A 25766-nucleotide genomic window follows, 5' to 3' on the forward strand; every position below is an offset into this window, starting at 1 on the left:
GTACGAGGTGATTTGGCTTTTTTTAACATGGTTGTAAAATGACGTTTTTTCAGCCACTTCTGTAGGCAAGCTACATGTACGTCCAAATAAATTGTTGTAAGTGAAAGTGCTATCTTTCATGCCTGTTGGCTCAAAAAATGGGAATGATCCCACTTTGGAAAGTGTCTTGAATCATGTCCTACTTTCATAGTATTCTCAGGGTTCAAATAATTGGTGTGTCATTTTTTAACAAATTTGTAAAATGGTATCACAAACTGGGATATTCGGTCACCAATTTTCTGAAGTTGATAGATATCACTTCAAGGAATGCTAGTGGATGAAAATCAATCTGTGAACTGTACAAAAACACGGCTTTGCGGCAGCATACAATGGTATACTGCCGCCGCAAAGCCGTGTTTTTGTATTAATTTTGTAACTAGTGACTGTGTCACACGGTAGAATTGGATAGGTAGAATAGCATCGCAGCCATGTTTTCGTTCTCTCAGAGTGTATTCCGTGACCTACTGTTCTTCATTGTTGTCTTTAGTGATGGCAAGACAGCCTGACGTCGTCCAAAGGCCCTGCGGAAGCAATTCACTGCCCTCCTCGTCCATTCGGGGGCTTATTTTATACATTTTTACACAAAACAGCAAAGCACCCACCACTAGGTATACCGACGTGGCAGGGAGAATTAAATTATATGCACCAAATTTTCTGGTCAATGTTGATCTACGATAAACTGGCTCTCATTTGCCACCACCCATGTTTCGATACAGCCATCCGGAGCAGAGAAACAGCCAGAAGAAAAGCAAATTTTACACATTTGTTAAAAAATGCCAAATGTTAAAAAAAAGCCAAATCACTTCGTACGACTCCCGAGTAGATATACGATGCAACAAATTTCGTGATTTGGCCCAAATCCGCAATTTTTTGCAAATAATTCCGCGGATTCCTGGCAAGTTCGGCATCATTCCGCACTTTTCGTCGCATTTTGTGTTACTTTCTGCCGCAATTTCTTGCGCAAGTTTTCGAGAGTTTTTTCCGCAAATTCCCGCAGGGACAGCAATTCGAATTGGCCTCATCAACAAAAATCTTTAAAATATTCTGGATCGTTCTATTCGCTCTCTCAACAACACCATCGCCCTGTGGATGATACGGAGTCGTTCGTGATTTATCAATGTCAAGACGTAGGCATAGCTCGCGAAACAATAGTGATTCGAACTGCTTACCCTGGTCAGTGTGAATGAGCTCAGGTAAACCATGGCGAGACACAAACTCTTTTACAAAACATTGAGCGACAGTACATGCACGAATATCTGGCAAAGGATAGCATTCAGTCCATTTTGAAAAATGATCAACAACCACGAGAATGTAGAAAAGAAAAGGACATATGGATACGAGTTAAGAGTAACTCTCCATCACTGTAAGAAAGTGATGTGGAGATGTGTTGAAGCTAGGTGTCAGGACGTCGAATGTCTCAGTACTCTGTCAGTTATGTGCCTAGTTATTGCACTTTTTGACTGTATATAGTATCCAGTTACAGTGATGGAGAGTTACTCTTAACTCGTATCCATATGTCCTTTTCTTTTCTACATTTATTTATGGCTCAACATCCGAGTTTTAAACCACGAGAATATATGCATTTTTTGACGATGAAATTGGCAGTGGGCCCATCAGATCCATTGCAACTACTTCAAGCGGTTTGGAAGAAGCCAAATGTTGCAAAGGTGCACGATCAACCGGATTCTTTGCTTTCAAACGCTGACAGTCGGTACACCTGCGCAAAATTCGTCAATCTCAGCGCGAAACCCAATCCAAAAATACTTTTTCGTGACCAATGCAATCGTGCGTCTTGTGGCGAAATGGCCGATCACCGCTGTCGAGTGCGCTTCACGAATAATACGACTACGAAACAGCTCAGTCGGTAGAGCATGAGACTCTTAATCTCAGGGTCGTGGGTTCGAGCCCCACGTTGGGCGCCAATGTAAGGGTCACCGGATCACACACGTGAGCAGTCACAGAGGACGAAGGTCAATAACTCTTAGTCTCAAGTCAAGATTCGTTGGAAAGAGAGCGAGAAAATGTCCAAGTCAGAGCTTATCAAGGGCCTGGGTAGCTATGTAAATGAATGTACTAGAGCGCGAATCCAGCTACCCAGGCCAACGGAAGAAAAGGTTAAAGGGAAACTGAACGCCAAAAATAAGTATGGCTTATCCGAAGGAGAATTGGGCACTGATTCCGATGAGCTATGTCTCGAGCCGATCAGAGAAGAGGAACCGTGTCAAATTTCATAAATAACACCTTCCATATTTGGAAAATGGGCTTGATGACGTGCGTACTGCTTAGCTGTCACCATGCTGTGCATGCTCGGCAGTGTAATTGAATGGAAGAAAACAATTACTTTGGTGTTTTGCAGCTCTATTTCGTTCCCTGACGGTACCCAAATCTAGATGTAGGAGTCTGTTGAGCAGGAGAGTGACACATGTCTTCCCGAAGGCTGTCCAGCCTGCAGTGGTGATGAAGAAAACACGAATATCACCCCAAGATCGATTGTAGCGAATTGGAAAACTCATGGTGAATTTGCTTCCACTCCAAGGCAATGTCGAGGTATGAAGGGTGCTTGTACTGCCTTCCAAAGTGCAGCGGAGATGAACATGGCTTTGCATAGCTGTTGCTCTACGCCAACTTACCTACTCTTGCTGGTTCCGTAGTGGTATATTGCAAATTTCGTGGACGAACAATTCGAGTCACTAGTGGCTAGTGAGCACCACTAACAGGTGAGATTTTTCAATTTTATAAAAATTGTTTTTGTTTGAGAACTGACGGTGGCAGTCATTTGACTCAGTAGGTGTCTCTGCTGCTTCTTTCCCTTCATTGGTAGGGTTGTGCTTGATAGTACAAGTGCTTGAAGTAAAACTAAATAAATAGAACATGTGGAACATAAAATCTAATCAAGCATCAGTACATGTATTGCGAATTTCAACTTCAAAGCACATAAAATCACAATGATCACAAAGTTTATGGAATCAGGAGGACTCCCTGTGTTCAACGAAACAATACACACATTCTATATTGCGCGCACACATGGACACATGTGCGTGCACCCCCACCCCATCCCACAGACACACGCATGCAACGCGCACATCCATACACATGTGTGTGACCCCCCCCCCCCCCCACACACACACACTCCTACCCATACACATATGCGTCTACCCCCAGCCCCCCCCCCCCCCCACACACACGTGTGCACAGACGGATACACAAACACACACACACACACACACACACACACACACACACACAAGATACTTGTAAGTGTACATGGTCTTCCTGGTGCAGATGCTGGGCCAGCACAATGGAAAATACCTCCATCAAGATGCTTGATCAAGTGTTGTGATAATGGCACTGTTTGTTTGTTTTTACAAAGATGTGTGGGAAGGATTACAATGCGTTATAATTCATAATATTATTGTTCTTTGCCTTGTACTGTGCAGACCAGAATGCTTCGCCATCAACTCCTGGCTTTCCATCGGCATGGTGTTCAGCTGCAGCGGCATCTGGTCCGGGGAGTACGTTGCTGGATGGCTGCACTGACACAGGATGGGTTTGCGTTGGCAATGCAATACGGCAGTCATCCCACATTATGAGCTACACGTTTATGTAATTTATATTGTCGCTCGTCCAGCAACGTCAAGGCTCTGCATGTAAACACAGGAGAACACCATAATAATTATGCTACTCAGGGGATAATAATAATAATTTTGGATTATCAATTTCTTGACATTTATGAGTTCCTGTCTAAACCACGTCGTGATATTGATTGCTATCTGCTCACAAAGTACCTCGTGTTGTAACAATACTCTGCTTAATCACTACCCTCTGCCAATTATTAGATTCGCACAATATTCACAACATATGCAACACAATGCTGTCTATTGACACTACTTCGAACTGAAATGCTCCCGTTTTCAACTCCCTCTACCTTATACTCTACTTTACTGGTTTCGTTTCTACCCTTTCCATTGCTGCCAGCCCCCAGTCTTTTTCAGTGGACAGCACCATATTGAAATTTTTGTGATTTGATGTACACATACTTTGAAATTGAAATTCGAATTACATGATCAGATTTTTGTTCCACATGTTCTATTTATTTCGACTTCAAGCACAACCCTATCGATGAAGGGAAAGAAGCCGCAGAGAGACACCTACTGAGTCTAATGACTGCCACCGTCTGTTCTCAAACAAGAACAATTTTTGTCAAATTGAAAAATCTCACCTGTTAGTGTTGCTCACTAGCCACTAGTGACTCAAATTGTTCATCCACGAAATTTGCAATATACCACTACGGTACCAGCAAGAGTAGGTAAGTTGGCGTAGAACAACAGCTATGCAAAGCCATGTTCATCTCCGCTTCACTTTGGAAGCCAGCACAAGCACCCTTCATACCTCGACATTGCCTTGGAGTGGAAGCAAATTCACCATGAGTTTTTCAATTCGCTACAATCGATCTTGGGGTGTTATTCGTGTCTTCTTCATCACCACTGCAGGCTGGACAGCCTTCGGGAAGACATGTGTCACTCTCCTGCTCAACAGATTCCTACATCTAGATTTGGGTACCGTCAGGGAACGAAATAGAGCTGCAAAACACCAAAGTAATTGTTTTCTTCCATTCAATTACACTGTTGAGCATGCACAGCATGGTGACAGCTAAGCAGTACGCACGTCATCAAGCCCATTTTCCAAATATGGAAGGTGTTATTTATGAAATTTGACACGGTTCCTCTTCTCTGATCGGCTCGAGACATAGCTCATCGGAATCAGTGCCCAATTCTCCTTCGGATAAGCCATACTTATTTTTGGCGTTCAGTTTCCCTTTAAAAAAGGGAACAAAGGTGAGTACGAGAGTGTAAAGGTGAGTACATGTATAGAGGACTTTCCATTACATCACCTTTTTGGCGCCTTCCCGGTGTCCACCCAAAGATCACCCATAAGACAAGTCCGTGTCCTACGGTAAAATGTGCTTGGGTGGCAAAAAGAGAATCAAATGTGTTGTTCGGTGTACGGTTGAAAATGATGTTGCAGGCCGTCGCAGTGGTGAAGCACTTTTGCTTTTCTTTGATGTGGGGAATAGTTTCGGTAAGTCGCGAGGATTACTAGCCGCAGTTACTCTACTGTTTATTCCAGCCTTGAAGAGGCGTTGCCGCGAGAAGATTGACAGAATCCGTGGGCCCAGTACATTGATCCATATTTACCTATGGACGAAGACCTTTCAGCCAATCCCCCTGCGTTGGGTATCCAGGCCTCTCTAAATATTTAGTGAATGTCCCCAGCACATATGCAAAGGACTCTCTAAAGTCTTACAATAGCCCTGATGGATACAAATGTATGTGTGTCATTGCTGACTGGGTTGGCACATTATCGTGTCTTGCCCAATCGAAGGAAGAAACAACAACTGTCAACAAAATTCGTTTGCAAACGTCAGGCACTCGCAGAGTGTTTTTGCCGAACCTGTCCATCCTTGGGTAGCTGCTGAATTACCTGGAATTGTTTTTTGGCGCACACTGCACTTGCATGGTGGGCCTGGGAGAAGCATGCTCCCATGTTGCTGCAGTGCAGTGTTGTTTTGACTGAATTTACGTTGGAGACTGAAATGTGATGTGTGCTGAATATCAACACCTACACCACTGGGTCACTCACCAGTGGCTGGCACCGTCAATGAACACTACACGAAAATAGTGTACATGGATTTTACTTCAGCTGGGCAGAAATTGGAGCACCGTGCCCATAACCTACAAGTAGTCTCACTTCTCTTTCGCTGCCTGACTCTCTCTCTGTCTCTCTTGCTTTGCATGCCTGTCAGTGTATCCATGTGTGTGTGTGTGCGTGTGTGTGCATGCGTGTGTGGGTTTTTCTTCCTTATCAGTATGAGTATGACAATGTTGACATGCGGTGGCTGGTAGCACGAAAGCTGACAAAGTCAAACACGGCCATCATCATCATTGGTCCTATGTAGCCAAAAAGTTGGTGTAGTGGCGAACTTAGTTGTCCTGATCCTAAAACACGCTGATGAATGCACATCCAATACAGCAATTGTTTTTTCCTGGTCGTCCCTCGACCTGGCATTCTCCATAAGCAGTTGCTGATTACCGGTAGAGTGTCCTCCATTACTGCCTTTGCAAGAGTTACACAAGAAGTAAGATCCAGATGATCCTCACCACAAGAAGATCAAGAAGCTGAATACATGTACCTAATTGTCCAGAAAGACAGAAGATGAGGTATACTAGTATGTGCCGCAGCAGATGAAGAACTGCACAGCGCAGCAACCAAGTGGGAAGCAGAAGAAGATTGCGCAAGTAGGTCGATCAGAGTACCGGTATTATTTTATCCATGACAAAGGAAATACACATTGTGCAGAACATGAAGCATACACACTCGCATGGAAGAGATAATGCCGGAGTTGCACCCAGGGCCAGTACTAGACTATAGCTAGCACCACCAGTCATGTAGAGGCACGTGCATAATAGAGCTGGGTACATTAGTCATTACTATCAGCATCAGCACTATCAATCATCAAACTCCAGCTATACCTTGCACCCCAACAAACTAAGTAAGTTGATAGTGTTCGGAATCATCTTCGTGTTTCCGCCTTTACTGGTGCTGCCACAAATGAGCTGAACAAGTTAGTTAGTTAATTCGATACGTACTGGGGTGACAGGGATGATCATGACTTTTCTCTTCGCCAACGAAGTGATGGAACAATATTCGTGTACTTCGAAGTATTTGCATAAGGAGCGAAGTTCTCGAGTCGTGTGTCCGTCATCCACTGGTTCCGTCGTTCTCCATCGTAGGGAAAACGATAACAACTCAAAGACGATCCAGGTGTGGGAACATCCGATCGCGAGCAGCCCTTTGGTATTCTCAAACTACAGTACCCTCGTACATGTATGCAAAATGGAACTTCTTTCGAAAAACACTGTTTCTTTCCAGTGCAGTCTTCTTTTTTTGCCACCCAAGCTCCGTTTCAAGTCCGGTGATCGGTGGTGAACTCGATGATCTTTGGCCCGAATCCTCATAGGCCGCACGGTATGACTCATTGGAAAGTCCTCTATAAGAGTGTAAAGGTGAGTATGAGAGTAAAGGTGAGTACGAGTTTGTAAAGGTGAGTACGAGTCTGTGAGTGCATACGAGTGTGCGAGTGCGTACGAGTGTGCGAGTGCTTGCATATGTGAGATCGTGCATTGGTGGACTGTTAGTCAAGGCTTCTTTACCATATTCATAACTAGTAACTACTTATACCGTAAAGTACCGTTGATCCGCCCCCACGCCATGTCGCTTCCCAGCTGGGTTTTCGGCAGGGGGCGGGAATTAGATCAAGGCTGTCAAGTGCAGTACGATGTACAACAACGTAGAGGATCAGACTCAATGTGCTGGATTGTGCACATTTTCATCCTGGATTGGCAAGTATTGTGTACAGCTGTGCATGTGTCGGTTCAACATCGTATTTCGTTGTATACGCCAAAGTCGCTTCACAAGGAGAAAATCGACAGGGGGCGGGAATTAGAGAGGGGGCGGATCAACGGTACTTTACGGTACATGTAGGTCCTTTTCTCTTTACATAATCACTACTGCCTAATATCCGAGTTATTATTCTTTTTTGATTTTGTTTTTGTTACTACTTGAAATACTTCATCACTCGAATATTTGTGTCCGCTGGAAGAAGCTTGCCTTCCATTCAGTTCCGAAATAACGAATGCTTTATCTACTTACTGATACCTACATTGTAGATTCTGACCTTCCCTTTCCAGAGTTTCCACCCACTATGTCAGCCAGAAATGTCTTTGATGGCAGTGCTTTTTCCCAGATCTAGCATTGGTGGAGATCAGGGAGTCGTCAAATACGACTCCCTGGTGGAGATATCACCCGTCACTGAGCAAGCGCTGATTCGCACAATGCAGCCTCACAGCTGCTCGCTCTTGTTTCTTCATCGCCGGGTCTATTAAAAATATGTATGCGGAGGCTGAAACTTCAAAGGTAGTTTTGAGTGCGGCGATAGTGTGTGCGTTGACTCACCATAAGGTACTCCAATGTCTCAGCAGTCGCTCTGGAACAATGTATCGATGTTCTTATCGTACTAAGATCGAAGAACTTCCTTCGAGTTCCCAGTGGAAGTAATGAACGTACATGTATAAATAACCACTGACATGCAACGACCATACCTTGCCAATGCACGAAACAAGAAAGTGACCTGGCTGGGGGAGCAAGGGGGGAGGGGGGCGATGGGCCCGAAAGGAGAAGCGGTTGGCTGCATGGTGAAACTGCTCCCTCGATCTACCTGGGATCTTGTAGGGAGGAATTAGAAAAAAAGATGAAAAAGAACAAAAAAGCCTTCAAAAAGGTGTGCTGGCACATCGGGGTAATGAACCATGGGGAGCTTTGATCTGTCCCATATGTCCTTCGTCTACCCGGTACCGGGCCTGTTCAGGGCTCTCAGAGTGTGGGTCAGATCAAAGGTCAAGGGTTCAAATAGACCGATGTGCCATATAGATTATAGGTATCCCAGATAGCACCTCCGGTTAAATTCTGGGATTGCCGAGCTTGCGACCTACTTGTAGGTCGTGGGTTCGAGTCTCGTCGGCGACACACAAGGTCTGGTTCATATATGGCTTAGGATCCGAACCAATTCCTCCCTGTTGTGTGTGTTCGCAGGCGGGTTTCAACGTGGATTTCGTGTGAGTGGATCGTCTGGATCATGAAACGTGAGGGAACGGCTCCTTGATCTGGACTTTCGATTGACGCCTTCTTTTTTTCTCTTTTTTCTTCTCTTTTTTCTTTTTCCTTCCTGGTGTGTGTGTCTTGACATGATCGAGGAGGGGGGGGGGGGGCAAGCAAGCAGTTTACATGCAACACGCACAGTCAGTAAACAGGTGATAGTCAGAGGAGGACATCCTCTCTTCTCCTTCCTCAGCCAGGCCATTCATTTTCTTGTCCCGTGCATCTTCTGCAAGGTATGGTTGTTGGCTATCGGTGGTTATCCATACTTCCATCACTTCTTCCCCCCTTTCCTCTCTTTCTAGTATTCTACATACTTTCTCCCTCGAGTACGTGTGTCCCCTCGGCCTCGGCCTGGAAGAAGCGTGCCGTCCTTTTATCACCTACTAACGTTTATCACTCTGCTTACTCCTGCCGAGATTCCAGGCCTTTCCTTTCCACCCACCACGTCAGGCAGAAGTGTCTTCAGTGGCCGTGCTTCTTTCCAGATCTCACATTGGTGGAGACATCACTCGTCGCTCAGCCATGCGCCAGTGCTGATTCCCAAGATACGCAGCCTCACAGTACAGCTGCTTGCTCTTGTAGGTTCTATGTATGAGGCTGAAAGGCAGGTGTGCGTGGGTGTTGTGCCGTGACCACCACTCCCTGTAATGTACTCAAATGTATGAGCAGTTACTCTGGACATATCGATGTACTTATCGTTCTCGGATTGAGGAACGTCATTCGAATTTCCAGTGGAAGTCATGAATGAACGCATGAATCACCGCCGACAGGCAACACTCATATCTTGCCGATGCACGAAAGGTCCCTGGGCTGGGGGAGCCAAGGGGCGACGGCCTTCGTATGTCCTCCTCTACCAACTTCTTTCACGTCCGCTGGATCAGTTTGGAGCCATTTTTCGTGTTGCATGTAAACTGGTAAGAAGACAACACTGAAAAAGAAAAAAAGAGAAGAAAAAAGAAGAAAAAAAGAAGGCGTCAATCGAAAGTCCAGATCAACGAGCCGTTCCCTCACGTTTCATGATCCAGCCGATCCACTCACACGAAATCCACGTTGAAACCCGCCTGCGAACACACACAACAGGGAGGAATTGGTTCGGATCCTAAGCCATATATGAACCAGACCTTGTGTGTCGCCGACGAGACTCGAACCCACGACCTACAAGTAGGTCGCAAGCTCGGCAATCCCAAGATTTAACCGGAGGTGCTATCTGGGATACCTATATCTATATGGCACATCAGTCTATTTGAACCCTTGACCTTTGATCTGACCTTAACTGGTTCATGTACGAAGAAGGACTGATGACATACTAGTACATGTACCAAGAGTCCATAAATGGATTCTTGCTAGTACTGAACTCTGAAATATCATAGTCTACGGAAGCAATCAAAGACAAAAGGGAGGTTCCGGAGTACGATTTTTCGTGCCAAAATCCGTGGAGGCGCTACGGATATTTTATACGTCGTTTTCGAGCAGTGAAAAGTTCCGGGGCACGGAACGTATGTGTTTGCCGTCATTGCCTAGGTTACGATCGCAAACACGTCACATTCCCGCGCTATGCCTTTCTATTTTGGAAATTTGTACCGAAATCAAAACTTCCCGCGGAAAGTCGATGTTTCTCGTACCAAATTTGTACGCGAAAAATCTTTCTGCACCCGATGACGCAAAATCTCCATACGAAACATGGTCCGTATGAAAGCCAGTCCACACGGATTCTTCGTGCCGAAAAATCGTATGGAGCACGTCTGGAAAAAATCCGTAGCGCCCATACGGATTTTGGCACGGAAAATCGTACCCCGGAACCTCTCTAAAGACAAGTGTGAGAATAAGTAGTTGTCTCCATGTCGCCTATTTAGACGACGGGCTACTAAAAAATGTGTTTGGGTATACAGTACATGTACATGCACATGCAGTCAATCCACCGGTCACTACAGTTGTAAATCACTAGATTGTCCAGCACGAGATGAAGCAGAGCGTAGTTTAATGTGATACCACCAGTACTGGTCAGGTTCCACGTCTGAACAAGTTACTTGAAAGCAGTTTGAAGTATTTTATTACATGCTGACCATTTCCAGGTCTACAACCAATCAGCGACCAGATAGAGCGGGCAATATTACATACAAGCCCGCTCAGGCGGTCCAATATTACACGATATTGCCCGGCATTTGACCCCATACACACTGTACACATACACATACAAATCGTACACGCGTACACTTCCGCACCCACCACACCCGTACCCCCCCCCCCCCCGCGCCCCGCACCCCGGGTCCTTTCACTTCTGCACCACTGCACATACCAACAAAGCAAACCACACCACCAAAACGTTTTCATTGTTACTTGTGGTGTGAAGGAGCGCTGACGATGGCTGAGGAAGAAGGACTTCTGTGTGAGCTTCCTGACGATGTGTCTCAAATATTGGACGTACACCCGGATATCCTGACCGAGATGCTAGCTGACTTGGACGGTGAACCAATCAACCAAGTTCAAGCCACCAGCGTCGTTCGAGTTGAGACACAACATGGTGTCCGTGAACGAGCTGTCAACTCACGATTTGTGCGAGTGAGCGAGCAAGATGTTGAGAAGATGCTGTGGGAACAGGAAAACAAAAACGCAAAGAATTCAACGAAGAATTGGCTGAAACTGTTTAGTGACTATCTTGTGGCAGAGAAGAAACAGTGTGATCTGACGTCAGTTTCCGCTTCACATCTAGCTAGCATTTTGAAGTTTGCGTATGTTTCGCTCAAAACACAGAAAGGCGCCCCTTATGCGAAGTCAAGCTTAGTGTCGTTTAGAAACGCTATCCAACGAGAGCTAAACAATCACAAGCGTAACATCAACATCATAACCGGCATCGAGTTCGTAGAGTGCAACAAAGTGTTTGCTGCCTACATCAAAAAGCTGAAATCTGACGGTGACCTGAAAGCGGTCAGTCACAAGCCCCCCCCCCCCCCCCCATCAGTGCTAGTGAAGAAGACAACACAAGATTGGACAAGTACTTAGTCTTTATGAGAATCGTTCTCAAGAAAAAGATCGCAAAAATCAGTGTAAGTGTAGTGTGCGTGGTCTAAGGCTAGGAGGCAACTACCCACAGTCAGTCAACTAACGTATCAGAACTTACTCCGGCACGGCCTGGAGGTTATCTTATATCAAAGTGAAAGTGAACTTGCTCTCTCTCTGATCTCTCTCTTCCACGACTCTCTGAGATACAAAACTAGAGAACTACTTATACAGAATCTAACAAGGCCGTTGGCAAGGGGGCCAGCTAGGAAGCTTCAGCTGGTGTCTATTGCGGGAAACAAGCAGCAGGCAGCAAAACAGCTAAAGAATGTATGTGATAGTGTAGCAAGCAACCTGGAAATGCCATTGATTACTCGCAGCACGCCTCAGTGCTACAAAGGAAGCATTGGAGCATGAAGCTGATATCGCAGTGAAGATAAGTCCATACAACTGCACAAGGACCTCTTGCAAATGAAGCATAGCGGCACAAGTATTGTATTTTGGAAACAATGAAGACTACTGATAATTAGTGTTGGTCTAGCTACTCTCCAGTGTGTAGTGGCGCCATGCAAGGATCATGGAATAACAATCGTAAATGTAGGAAGTACTGTATGCTTCTAAACAATAAGAGTCATGCAAAATACATGTACTACTAGTCATGTGTAAACTGTAAAGCAGGGATACTACATAAGTCTCGATGGAACGCTTGAGGAATTAGGCCTGTCCGAAAAAGGTGTTTTAATTTGCGGAAAATGGAAATGCAAAATGCACGGTTTTCCAGCCAACATTCAAACAAGAAATCAAAGGGGAATGTAAAAAAATTTAAAAAATCAAAGCCAAACAACCCAAAACGCAGAGAAAATGCATCCGTTGCCATGGCAACCAGAATCTAAAATGGCCGCCATGCCATGGTTAATTTTCCATGTCACACTGTACATATATACATGTAGTATCCCTGCCTTGCTAGTACACATGTACATGTACCTCTAATCATGTCACATGTACACGCACTGCATGATCATAATCTTGTCACCCCTTTTGCTGACATTGCCTGACAAGCCTGCAAAGCTAATCATTTTCTCACCATTGCAAGTCACTTGTGTTACCCTTAGCTTGCAAGTTGCATACTACCTGTACTACTAGTACACATGTACTACTACACTACTAGAACACATCTTCGTAGTTTTACATCTACACCTGCATGTACATGTAGAACTAAACACCCACGTGTTCGCATTTGTGTGATTAGGAGGCCAGTGCAACTAAGTAAGTCTAGAGTCGCAACCAAGAGGGACAGAAGCAAGCCGAACTTGATTTGGTCGAGCTGAAACCTTGGCTGAAACCTTGGAATTCGACCGAAAATGGGCAAAATTCAGAAAAAATGCAAAAATGCAAAATGTACCCCAAAATGCAAAAAAATTCAGAACATTTTTCGGCCAGGGCCTAGGGATGGACTGTCGCGTGTCGATCGACATGACTGTCATGTCATGGTTATGACATGAATCACATGATTGTACAGTCATGTGACTCATCCATCTGCGCCCATGACGTAATAGTAGTCTTAGATTAGAACATTATTGTACAGTCGTACCGATCTCGCCCGCTGGCTGAGGTGTTCCAATGGCTATTGTACATTCAAAAAATTGAATTCAGCATGCCATGCCAGGCCAAAGATATTTTTTTCATTTGGATCAATTCTCTCTCTCAGCCTCATAAGCTCAGCACATCTAGCTAGCAATCTCCTTTCACACGTCTGCAATAACTTACCGGTATTGGTGACCAGGTTGGAAAGGTTTTATTAGTTCGGTATCGTGTGTCTCACTGTCAGTCACTTCTATTCGTAAAATAAGAATATTCATTAGTTGTGAAAATTCACAAGAATGGAATACGTTACCGTTTACTGTGGCTCGCAGGTACCTCGCAATGAAAAGTTCCAACGGGAGGCTAAAGGTATGCACTCGTGACTTTATCGTTGATGCCATGTACATATCGTATTTACCGGAGTATAGCGCACACCTGAGCATATTGCGCACCCCCTTTTTTTTTGATGAGCGTTTGATGAACGTTTTGGCAAATCAAGACAAATCCAGAGTATAATGTAGATTTGAGAAATTAATGGATTATAAAAGCAGTATTATAGTGCGACCATTGGCAAAATTATACAATTATTAAAATGTGCAGCGATTTTTATAATGCACGTGCTACCTATGCTGGCTATGGGTCTCGTACCCATCTTGCATTTGACTTGTAGTGTAGCTGGCAGAAGACACCACAAATGCACGGATATGGCTTGCGCGGGGGTCAGACACTCCGAGGTCAGACACTCCGAGGTGGCTTCGCAACAGTTTCATTGCACCACGTACTTTTCGAAGCGCATGCATTCTCCTATCCTGAGCCGCGTAGTGCGCAGCTGCGATTTGGGGCCTGAGATAGCGCATCTAAAGTGCGCACTATAGTCCGGCAAACATGGTAAGTGTCGATGGGGAAATATTGTAGTGCTTGGCGTAATTTGTAGTTCTAAAAATGTGAATTCATTCATGCATGCAGTGACAGGTCATTGATATTACACAAGTATTTGGGAGGTACTAGTAGATGCCGCATTTCCTTGAAAACAATGCATACCAGCCAGAGTCTCTTACCCCGCCTCAATAGTATGGAACTATGATCAGCATCTCCGATCTGTGTGGTCCGCTGCCTTCATTACGTTGTGAAGTGACGATCAAGCTGACTGGAAGTTTATATCGTGTCCGTGGACGCAAGTTAGTTTTGGGCATATGGATGCAAGGTTTTACTGTAAGGCGGTGTCTAAAATTGCAGTAAACTATGCACCTTTATCATCGTGTCTGATTTCTTTCTCTGTAGCATTCGGCACTCTCTTGGCATCCAAGAACTTGACGCTGGTGTTTGGAGGCTGTCGGCTGGGCCTTATGGGCGAGCTCTCAGCGGGAGTGGAAGCCGAGAATGGGCGTATTATTGGCATAACAATACCCAAATTTGAAGGTATTGTCTTGCAGCCGATAAATTGGGCATTCCTTAAAAAAAAGTACTTCCCTTCCATAAAGCGTGTTGGTTGTTCAAGCCTTGTCTTTTCCAAGGTTGCTCAAGCCTTTTTTTTTTTGAGCCGGTGAAGACTTTACAGAATAGGTAGCTGCTCCATTTCGTTGTTGTTCCGCTTAAGGTTTAGTGGTTTGCCCTGAGGATGGGCCATGCCTGAACCTTTGGTGGATCAGTGGTGAGAGATTGTTGCAGCAAAGATACAGTGATTATTATGTGAGTGAGTGTCCAGACTAGTAGGTGATGGGTAGGTAGCGGCTATGGAGTTTGTGAATCCATTTTATTAAAAAGTAGGGCTCAAATGGTCACGGTTTTACCCCTAACGGTTAACTGCTAAGCTAACGGTCGGTTTAACGGTTATAACCTATAAGCCACGGTAATCCTGCGAACTCTTTTTTAACTGTACATTTGACTAAGACTCATTCAAAAAATGTACCCTATTCAGTACAACGCACACAGGTACATTCTCTTGCATGCTCATTCATACATACATGTACTCTCACACCAAGAGACCAGATATGACCGAGTTGACAGCCCAGAAATTGCGTACGTGTGCGACAGCCTGCGAAAGTGCATACTTTGCAACGACCTGATACTTGAAAAATTGACTGAAAAGTTACTGCGTAACCGGTATCTTTATCTGTTAACCGTTAATTCTTCGTAACCGGTCTGCAACCGGTTAATCGGACTAACCGTTTGAGCCCTATTAAAAAGAAATGATGCACTAGAGGCTTAGAACAAGGCTCCAACTTGGTTGGCGTGTAACTCAACCATGGAAAATACAAACCGGTAAAGGTCAGATTCTGGTAGAAATGGTCATGTCCAGGCTATTAGTTTTCTTGTTGCGAGAGATGTTAATGTCCGGGAAAGACCAGGCACCGTTCTGTTCTCCTTCTGATGGGAACATTGGCATCTGCAAATTTGTTTTGTATTTCCCGGTGCGGGCTAAACCCTAGATGTTGCACGTGACTTCATCCGCCTTTGGCAAGGCTTGGGGATACAAAGATGTTTCTTGCCTGCTGGAGTATCAGTACACGTATGTCCTAGCTTAGTGCATTGTCACCACGTGAATAGTACTATTCCAAGAGTGTGCAACTCTGCATACGGGGATAATACTATTCCAAGAGTGTGCAACTCTGCATACGGGGATAATACTATTCCAAGAGTGTGCAACTCTGCATACGGGGATAATACTATTCCAAGAGTGTGCAACTCTGCATACGGGGATAATACTATTCCAAGAGTGTGCAACTCTGCATACGGGGATAATACTATTCCAAGAGTGTGCAACTCTGCATACGGGGATAATACTATTCCAAGAGTGTGCAACTCTGCATACGGGGATAATACTATTCCAAGAGTGTGCAACTCTGCATACGGGGATAATACTATTCCAAGAGTGTGCAACTCTGCATACGGGGATAATACTATTCCAAGAGTGTGCAACTCTGCATACGGGGATAATACTATTCCAAGAGTGTGCAACTCTGCATACGGGGATAATACTATTCCAAGAGTGTGCAACTCTGCATACGGGGATAATACTATTCCAAGAGTGTGCAACTCTGCATACGGGGATAATACTATTCCAAGAGTGTGCAACTCTGCATACGGGGATAATACTATTCCAAGAGTGTGCAACTCTGCATACGGGGATAATACTATTCCAAGAGTGTGCAACTCTGCATACGGGGATAATACTATTCCAAGAGTGTGCAACTCTGCATACGGGGATAATACCATTCCAAGAGTGTGCAACTCTGCATACGGGGATAATACTATTCCAAGAGTGTGCAACTCTGCATACGGGGATAATACTATTCCAAGAGTGTGCAACTCTGCATACGGGGATAATACTATTCCAAGAGTGTGCAACTCTGCATACGGGGATAATACTATTCCAAGAGTGTGCAACTCTGCATACGGGGATAATACTATTCCAAGAGTGTGCAACTCTGCATACGGGGATAATACTATTCCAAGAGTGTGCAACTCTGCATACGGGAATAATACTATTCCAAGAGTGTGCAACTCTGCATATGGGGATAATACTATTCCAAGAGTGTGCAACTCTGCATACGGGGATAATACTATTCCAAGAGTGTGCAACTCTGCATACGGGGATAATACTATTCCAAGAGTGTGCAACTCTGCATACGGGGTCTCCATCGGCGAAAGAACACATCACGGGCTGAAGGACCGCTTCTAATACACTTTGTACTGCGCACGGCGGTGATCAGTTAATGCACCGTGCGGATCTGCCACTCGTTTATGCTCGCTACAACTCGCCTCGGACACATGCATGAACACCACTGCATGGTGAGAGGTTTCAGTGGCTGCTGTGTTTATTTTATATTGATTTATATAGAACCCACAAGTAGAGTTGCACACTCTTGGGAGCTGATGTATTCCTTGGCTGGCAGAGCTGAACCTCAGCATCTCACAGAACTGAATGCTCTTTCTTGCTACAGCCAACAAGAAAGAGGAATACCGAGCCAAGAAGTCCTGGGAAGTCTATGTGGAGAAAAATCTGTCAGACAGAAGACGCAAAATGATGATCCTGGCAAGTAGTGTTTTGTTAGGCGTCCGAATGCTAAAAGCAATAGTGAATGCTGGTAGTTAAAGGGGAACTCCACGAAAAAATGAAAATTTGATAGCCTGTAGAGTTTCGGGCGCTGAGTCGAATGGTCTTGGTCCGAAGTCTCTACGAGAAAGCGTTCTTGAGATATTTCAATTTTAGCCACGCCCCATACCAATGTATGTGTGACGTCATTGTGGCATGGTGCGAAAATACTTGGATTTTGAATCTCACTTTCTTCAGGACGAAAATCACTTCAGAAAGTAGTTTGCCAAGTCGCCTGAGCCGCTGCAATGCCAAATTGTTGTGTTGTTGGTTGTGCCAGTATCATATCATCCTCCTGGTGTTAGTTTTCTTAGATTCCCAAAGGATGGAGACCTGCCAAAGCGCCGAGATGTTGCAATGCGTCGTGAAAATTTCAAGCCTATTTTCGCAGCACGAGCTATGTTTGCTCGCTGCATTTATGATCCAGAGGGACTTGAGAGCTGAGTTTTGACGAGTACGCCGTCCAGGAAAGCCCTCATCAGTGTACCAGTGCCCTCCAAACCGTGAGCCTCCAGCAAAGCGAACTCAACAAGCTGCAACTGAGAAAGCAGGGCGAGATACGTTCCATCAGGATCAGAAGAGTACATCACCCCATCAACTCCGACTGCAGCTAGCTGATGAACGATATTACCCCAGTAACTTTGCGCATACCAGTACTAAACTGTGCACATCTGTCATCAACTGGGACGCAAACAGACAGACCCCCAGCAAGTACGAAGGTTACAGAACTGTTTGCTTGCGATGTGCAGGCAGCATGCACGACGAACTGTCTCACCAATCCTGCCAAACCGAACCAGTGTAAGTTGATTGCGTGGATATGTCTCTATTTATAACAGCTACCCTACTTCTAGGCATGGTTGCATGAATATCATATCACTCAGAGCAGTTGTTAGAAGTCTGGACAGCCTAGGAATAGTGCAAGTAAGGTGAAACAAAAAATTATTACACTCCGAGTTCCACGCTTGCGGGATCACCAGGCCAAAAAAATCTAATTTCGAACAAGGAATGGGTTCTGGTTGTATGCGAAAGAAAAGTAAGTGAAGACCTATTGTGCAAGGAATACAGTGGGAACTACACATATTATACACATGCACTCACACGTTCACCCACATGCGCGCGTGTGCGTGCACACACACACAAACACAACAACTCGCACACATACGCACCCACATACTCAAACTCCATCGCACGTACGCTAGCCTAAGGATAGTACATTATGATGTAGTAGTGGTGTACTTAGTGAAATGAATATGTGTACATCTAATGACGCCGCCACTCCACGCCAGAAGACAACAAACATCTGCTGAACATTTTTGGTCCCGTCTCTTATGGGCAACACAGGGAATGAAACGTGCAATTGAGAACAAGAGTGGTCCTGTACGGTGAAGTTTCCATTTTCCCATACAGCAGTATATTGTCTAAGCAAGTGTGTTTTCTCCACATTCTTTTTGCCATGCAGGTATATCACAGTGTCATGCCGAACTACATTCTCAAACGCATTCGTTTCTCAATTCTGGGGATGATTGGACACGCACATCTCGCAGCTCTTGACGACGTCAATGTCAACCGTCGTCACAGCACAACCAAAAAGACCGCGATAGGAAGGTATAAAGTCCAGTTCTCAAAGCATAAAGAAGACTGTGGCCAAATAGAAAATTATACGACAGAAAGAGCTATGAGTATGTTGACAAGCTCATGTGTGAGGTGGTAGCGGTTGCAAATGGCAACCTCGATGTTCCTGCTTTGGAGAAGCAGGTTTCCCTGCCAAATTCCAGGTGGAAGCCTCCTGAGAAGGCTGAGGTGGTGCAGGATTTGGATATCTTTGCCTGATGGTATTCACAACGCAGGCTGGAAGACGACCACGAACGTGCTTGCCCAATTTGCCGTGTACATAGTGTGTACTGCCTGTGTGCCGCATAGCGTAGAGATCTACACAAACACAGAATGTCATATGGAATGTGTATGATGAGTGCTTGTACACATACCACATTGCTGTACCGTAATAATTATTATAGTCAAATACTCATTTACTCTACATATGCGCTGTATTGCACCTACCGGTACCTACCTGCACTTTCAGTGCGCGCGCCATACTACTTTAGTGTCCACTGGTACAAAGATGGAGGGTCTTGTAGAATTTCCCATAATTGCTGATTTCAAATAGAATTCCAATGATCTGGGGGATGAATACTGATTAGGACGCGTTCGATTACCTACTAGTACAGAGATGTCTTGGTCAGAAAGTACAGATGTCTTACTCTCCTGCCAGAATTTGTGCATTATTTTGGTGTACGCTTTCTTGACCCCACGCTTGTACGTTGCATGCCATGGAACGAGTTTATTGACAAAGTCTATCGCTTGAAACGATAAAGTCTGGGTTCGGGTGTGATCAAATGCACCCATGGTGCTCATAAACTGTGTGCAGTGCTCTCTTCACCAACAGAACACTACCATACTTTGCAGATCTTGTACCAATCCAAGGGAAAATGACAAAGACAAAATAATGTGTTTGAGTCGTGCATGAAAACTTGTGATAACTACTAGCACTATAGTACAACGTTGTTCGTGCTATGCCTGACAACAATAAGTTACACAAAACATTACGCGCATCGATCCTCACAAGATAAGTCAAGACATACTCGGAGCAGCAAAGAGAAATTTGTTTGTGTCATGCATGAAACTTGTGATAACTACCAGTACAATGTCTTTCTTGTGCGACGCCTATTGTAGTGCGCCTGACAACAATAAATTTCCCCAAAAAAATAAGTGTACAGTGTATCATGCTGATACGCGATCCTCACAAGACAAGTCAAGGCAAACTAATTGAGGCTTACGTAATGTCAGACTCTTCTGTCACTGGCATTGGCGGCTTCTGCATGTCGAGATAACCTCGAAGAGCAGTGGTGGGCACAGCCTAATGCAAGGATACGATCTCGTAATCTGCGAGGTCCGCTACGCAAGAAACCTTGGGCCATCTTGTCGACAGCGACGGCAGCATCCTACCAGCAAAATCATTCCCGCTGGCTGGGCATGGCTATACACTTTTGTCCACGCTCGCACCAGTCGGAGTCCCAAACGAATCGAGATTCTGGTGGCCAAGCTACTCGTCTTCTGTCGGACGCAGCTGCTGACGCATCTTCTTCCTCAACATTTGTTACACGCGATGGCAGCTCCTCAGCAGAGTATCTGGGCTCCCTGCCCCAACCATACGCGGCGGTGGGCTGTTGGTCGTCCTCACTGGCCTCAGCATCGCTGCCTTCATTGCTGGGGACAGAGGATTGTTCGGAATCGCCCATCTTCCCTTGAAATACCAACTAAAATTAGTGCTTGTAGACTGGCGAAGAGAAACGACTATGCCACAATGACGTAGGCAGCCCGTGATGATGTAACCAAATGGCCGCATGACGTCAGGGCGCGGCCCCGTTTTTGCAATTTCAAAGTGAAATATCTCAAGAACGCTTCGTCGTAGAGGCTTCGGACCAAGACCATTCGACTCAGCGCCCGAAACTCTACAGGCTATCAAAGTTTCATTTTTTCGTGGAGTTCCCCTTTAAAGTGTCATCAAGTTCAATCCCCCCACACACACTTCCTTCCCCGGCTATATGACCCCTCCCCTGCCATTCCCCCAGTTATATGAGTCCTCCCCTTCCGCAGCGATATGTAGACAATGCATTGAGGACTCAGCATTCAATCATTGGTGCCCTCCCTCCCACTCCCCTTTTTTCCACCAGACACTGTCAGTATGAGGAGTGGACACTTGCAGGCAAAATCACCATTCTACTGATCACAATATTGCTACATGTATGCAGCCATGTTGGATGCCTCTTGTGTGGTTTTTACACTCAGTTTCAATATAGAATATACGTTCATAGCTTGTAGGGCTGTCCCCTATTATCACAATTTAAACACTCAGTCAGTGCTTGCGTGTCTAGGATATGATCGCACCTGGTTGAGCCACTCTTATACCTCCTTGGCATGTGATCTTCTTTGCTGTCGTGTTCGTTCAGGGCGATGCGTTTGTGGCGCTGCCCGGTGGGTTCGGCACCCTGGACGAACTGACTGAAGTCCTAGTCGAGTAAGATGCCGCCTAAGTCAGCGTCTGCAATGCTGACTGAAGCATTTGTATGGCGACGTGTGTAGTTGAAGTTGTGCTTGCTCTGGACATTAAATATACATCATCCCTTGTTTTTACGCATGCTTGTTTTGATCAGTATGAAACGGCTTGCACAATTCCGCCATCTGCAATAATTAGAGAAAACTTCACTTGGCACGAATGTGAGCTATCGCCGGTATGTCTATAGGCTTTGGATTGCTGCATTAAGTTACTCATTGCAACGACTCGTATAGCAGAAAAGATATTCTGTTACTGAGAGAGAGTGAGAGAGAGAGGGAGAGAGAGAGAGAGAGAGAGAGAGAGAGAGAGAGAGAGAGAGAGAGAGAGAGAGAGAGAGAGAGAGAGAGAGAGAGAGAGAGAGAGAGAGAGAGAGAGAGAGAGAGAGAGAGAGAGAGAGAGAGAGAGAGAGAGAGAGAGAGAGAGAGAGAGAGAGAGAGAGAGAGAGAGAGAGAGAGAGAGAGAGAGGGAGGGAGGGAGGGAGAGAGAGAGAAAGAGAGAGAGAGAGAGAGAGAGAGAGAGAGAGAGAGAGGAGGGAGGGAGGGATATGGATTGAGCTGTGAAATGACAGATACTTCACTGGCTGCACAACACTTGTCTAATGTATGCAGTGTATGTGTGCGGACACGGTCACAAGCATTCCCTACCCTTAAACGCTGTTTTTGCCGCTTGCACCACAAAGTGGTTGTTCTAGCCACGTCGAAGTTAGTTCCAGAGTAAAAAAGGTCAAATTTGCTCAGACTCCTCGTATTATGGACTCGATAGCCACGCGAACAATCAGAAAAGGGACTTACCCTCTTTCCGATTGGCTGTGTTTCCTTGTTTTTTATAGAGCGGCTCTAAGCATGCATCAGAAGCCGATTGGTATCCTCAATTGTGACGACTACTTTGGACATATACTGGCTTGGGTAAGGGTTTGAGTCAACTTTACCGATACTAGTCAGTTTGTTAGTGTTTGGACGGTGTGTGTGTGTGTGTGTGTGTGTGTGTGTGTGTGTGTGTGTGTGTGTGTGTGTGTGTGTGTGTGTGTGTGTGCGTGCGTGCGTGTCCACGTGTGTCAGACAAATACTCCAGTCTCAAGTGGCATACTGTTACACTCCTTTCTATGATCCGTAGATTGTGTGTTTATGATAAGGGGGGGGGGGGTAGCTGTTTCAGCCTGGTTACAAGATGTGCATGATATCTGAGGTTACAAATCTCTGAACTTTTTCACAGCCGCTGCGTTGGATGCTTTCTGGCCCACTGTACCGTCTCAAGCTTCTTTTACATCGTATACGACCTCTTCATCCTCTTACAGCAACTCATTCCTTGTGAGCTTTGCTCAAACTCCACAATGAAGACGAAAATTGAACCCAGAACTTATGGTTTGGAACACTCCACGCAGCACGAATCCAACGCACTATCTGCCACCGTAGAAGTCAAGGAAACAAAGGTGCTACATGACTCCTGCATGCAGGTACCTTGTGGACGTCGCTCTGACCCTGCATGCGTGTGGAGGAAGTATATTCAACACCATCTTTTCTCAAATTTTGTCACGTTGGACACCCATTCCGTCATCCTAGCATGTACATATACTGCGAATAGAGACGTACTATCAACGTGACATTGCGCAGTTGGTCCAGTTTGCGCCCTGCACCAGTTCACAACCCAGCACGGTTCGCAGGTCTAGGGCTGCACAGCCTGGCTGGACTCGCTTGATCAGATTTCATTGAGCAGTAGTATTAGAGACGCACTATTACAGTAGAACATGGTCGAGTAGTGTAGAACATGGTCGAGTAGTGAAGAACATGGTCGAGTAGTGTAGAACATGGTCGAGTACAGTAGAACATGGTCGAGTAGTGTAGAACATGGTCGAGTAGTGTAGAACATGGTCGAGTAGTGTAGTTAGAACATGGTCGAGTAGTGTAGAACATGGTCGAGTAGTGTAGAACATGGTCGAGTAGTGTAGAACATGGTCGAGTAGTGTAGAACATGGTCGAGTAGTGTAGAACATGGTCGAGTAGTGTAGAACATGGTCGAGTAGTGTAGAACATGGTCGAGTAGTGTAGAACATGGTCGAGTAGTGTAGTTAGAACATGGTCGAGTAGTGTAGAACATGGTCGAGTACTGTAGAACATGGTCGAGTAGTGTAGAACATGGTCGAGTAGTGTAGAACATGGTCGAGTAGTGTAGAACATGGTCGAGTAGTGTAGAACATGGTCGAGTAGTGTAGAACATGGTCGAGTAGTGTAGTTAGAACATGGTCGAGTAGTGTAGAACATGGTCGAGTAGTGTAGAACATGGTCGAGTAGTGTAGAACATGGTCGAGTAGTGTAGAACATGGTCGAGTAGTGTAGAACATGGTCGAGTAGTGTAGAACATGGTCGAGTAGTGTAGAACATGGTCGAGTAGTGTAGAACATGGTCGAGTAGTGTAGAACATGGTCGAGTAGTGTAGAACATGGTCGAGTAGTGTAGAACGTACGTTATTTTACGCACGGATGTGCCTTTTTTTTAAAACTCCAAGATCGTTGCAAATTTCTACCTGTCAACGCACGGATTTTTGGAAAATCGTTTAAAATTCACAACTTTTTCTGTAAGCATGTGCTATGATCACTGACTGTCATGGTGCAAGCATGTCAGTGCCAGTGCTAATGTGTCCTCTGGTCAGTGACACGATGCCAGCAGTGCCCTTTGCTTGGTTTGGATAGTAGAGTAGCTGGGGTCAAGGTGATTTGCAATCAAACAGACGGTCACTGCCTTTGTAAATGGGCCGACGATATGTGACTACCCTGATTGCATGGGGCTCAACTCCTGCCTCTGTTTGTATTCGCTTGCGTGCTGTAGCGGAAGAAAGCTAAAGAGGAGGGCTTGGACGACCCGGAACGGGCAGAGAGAGTTGACAGACTGCTTGTCGTCAAGGACAATGCCGCCGACCTTCTCGATGGACTTTTCAGCAAATGGGATGAAATCAATGCACAACAGTGATATGCCGGCGTGCCATAGTGTTTCGAATTCCCTATGAGAGCATTGTGTGGCCGTCAGTGCTCCCTGTGCGTACGAGAGCACTGTGTGTATGTCAGTGCCCTGAACATGTATGTATCCAGTGAGAAGTGTGTGTATGTCAGTGATGTCAGTGCCCTGAACATGTATGTACCCAGTCAGTGCCTTCTCTCCCGGTGCGGTCAATAAGCTGTGCTTGATTCATGTGGCTGCAGCACATGTGCACCGTTGGACTAGATGGCCATGGTGCTGGAATCACTGGCACGCTATTCTAATTCCCTGCATGCCCTGCAATCATGCCGTCCATGCAGGATTTGTGCAATGTTTCCGTTCAAGGTAGCCGTCTGGTCTGTCGCATTGGCAATAACAGTGGCTGTCGTACTGTGAATTGTCCTTTTATTCTCATCCCGCTGCTGGGTTTTCATGCAAGTTGGTATGTGAGTGTGAGTGTGTGTTACGATTTTTTTCTTACCACACGTCATAACTTGTGCATGCAAAGCAGTCTATTTTATAGTATTTTTAACTTACTATTTTTTAACACATTCATCTTCGCGGATGTCAGTGGGGCTTTGCAGGCTGCGTTCTGATGCTGTTGACTCCTTCTAGCTGTAACCACTGCTGCTTTCCTATCATTTCTTTTCTTCATGGGATAGTAGTAACTTACCGCTTCACCACTATGTGACATTTCTACTTTGGTATCTCTGTTAGTTAGATAGTATTGGACTGTGTGTACGTGAAGCAACCTTCAAGATCCACACACCAGCCAACACTTATTTGATTCCAGGTGTGTTTTTTTCATTGTCTTTGCCTCAAGCTCAACTGATGAGGGGTGAATTCCCCGAAACACTGTGTATTGAGCAGGGAGTGGTGCTTTCTTGCGGGTTAGCCGAGTGGAAGGTTCGACGGCTTCTCGTGTGCTCCGGATGGCAGTTGTGAGTCAGTCGGCAGGATGCGAGAGCTCCGACGTTTGGAGCGAACACTTTCTTCACCAATTACCGCCAAGGTCGCAACATCTTAGTTTGTACTTGTATTGTATAGGTGCATCCAGATTATAGACTAGCAGTGGTGTGGGTGTCGGCAATAGCCCTCCAATAGCCCTCCCCGATGAAGCCGAGTGTGCCATTGTTGTTGTTGATTGTTATTCTACTTTGCAAGGCCAAACGGGCAAGGGTGGCCTATGGAAGCGAATTTCAAAGCGGGAGAGAGAGAGAGGGGGGGGGGGCAGTGAGGTTAGGGGCATCGGAGA

The 25766-nt window shown here is 45.5% G+C and overlaps 1 protein-coding gene and 3 long non-coding RNA genes across 5 annotated transcripts; 2 read left to right on the top strand and 2 right to left on the bottom strand.

The window, feature by feature from the left end:
* Positions 1–2592: 2592 nt before the first annotated feature.
* On the top strand, positions 2593–4116 carry LOC135807044 (uncharacterized). The gene is made up of 2 exons (XR_010551426.1): positions 2593–2756; positions 3477–4116. It is a non-coding gene; the product is annotated as an uncharacterized LOC135807044 (long non-coding RNA).
* Positions 3514–4420, bottom strand: LOC135804589 (uncharacterized). The gene is made up of 2 exons (XR_010551070.1): positions 4259–4420; positions 3514–3680 (listed from the first exon to the last, which is right to left on the bottom strand). It is a non-coding gene; the product is annotated as an uncharacterized LOC135804589 (long non-coding RNA).
* An 8964-nt stretch (positions 4421–13384) lies between these two features.
* LOC135804590 (uncharacterized) lies at positions 13385–25371 on the top strand. 2 transcript variants are annotated; one of them, XR_010551071.1, is made up of 7 exons: positions 13385–13701; positions 14614–14751; positions 17277–17368; positions 21436–21503; positions 22372–22447; positions 24365–24591; positions 24646–25371. XR_010551071.1 is itself a non-coding variant. In XM_065318489.1 (6 exons), exons 1-6 carry the CDS (start codon positions 13632–13634, stop codon positions 24503–24505), a joined length of 585 nt encoding a protein of 194 aa, XP_065174561.1. In that variant the 5' UTR covers positions 13385–13631; the 3' UTR covers positions 24506–25371. The 2 variants fall into 2 exon arrangements, 1 of the variants encoding a protein (XP_065174561.1); XM_065318489.1 differs by having other exon boundaries at positions 24365–25371.
* Positions 19029–20959, bottom strand: LOC135804591 (uncharacterized). The gene is made up of 2 exons (XR_010551072.1): positions 20263–20959; positions 19029–19357 (listed from the first exon to the last, which is right to left on the bottom strand). It is a non-coding gene; the product is annotated as an uncharacterized LOC135804591 (long non-coding RNA).
* Positions 25372–25766: the final 395 nt, after the last annotated feature.

This window comes from Sycon ciliatum, chromosome 1 (assembly GCF_964019385.1).
Source record: "Sycon ciliatum chromosome 1, ocSycCili1.1, whole genome shotgun sequence".
Classification (NCBI taxonomy): domain Eukaryota; kingdom Metazoa; phylum Porifera; class Calcarea; order Leucosolenida; family Sycettidae; genus Sycon; species Sycon ciliatum.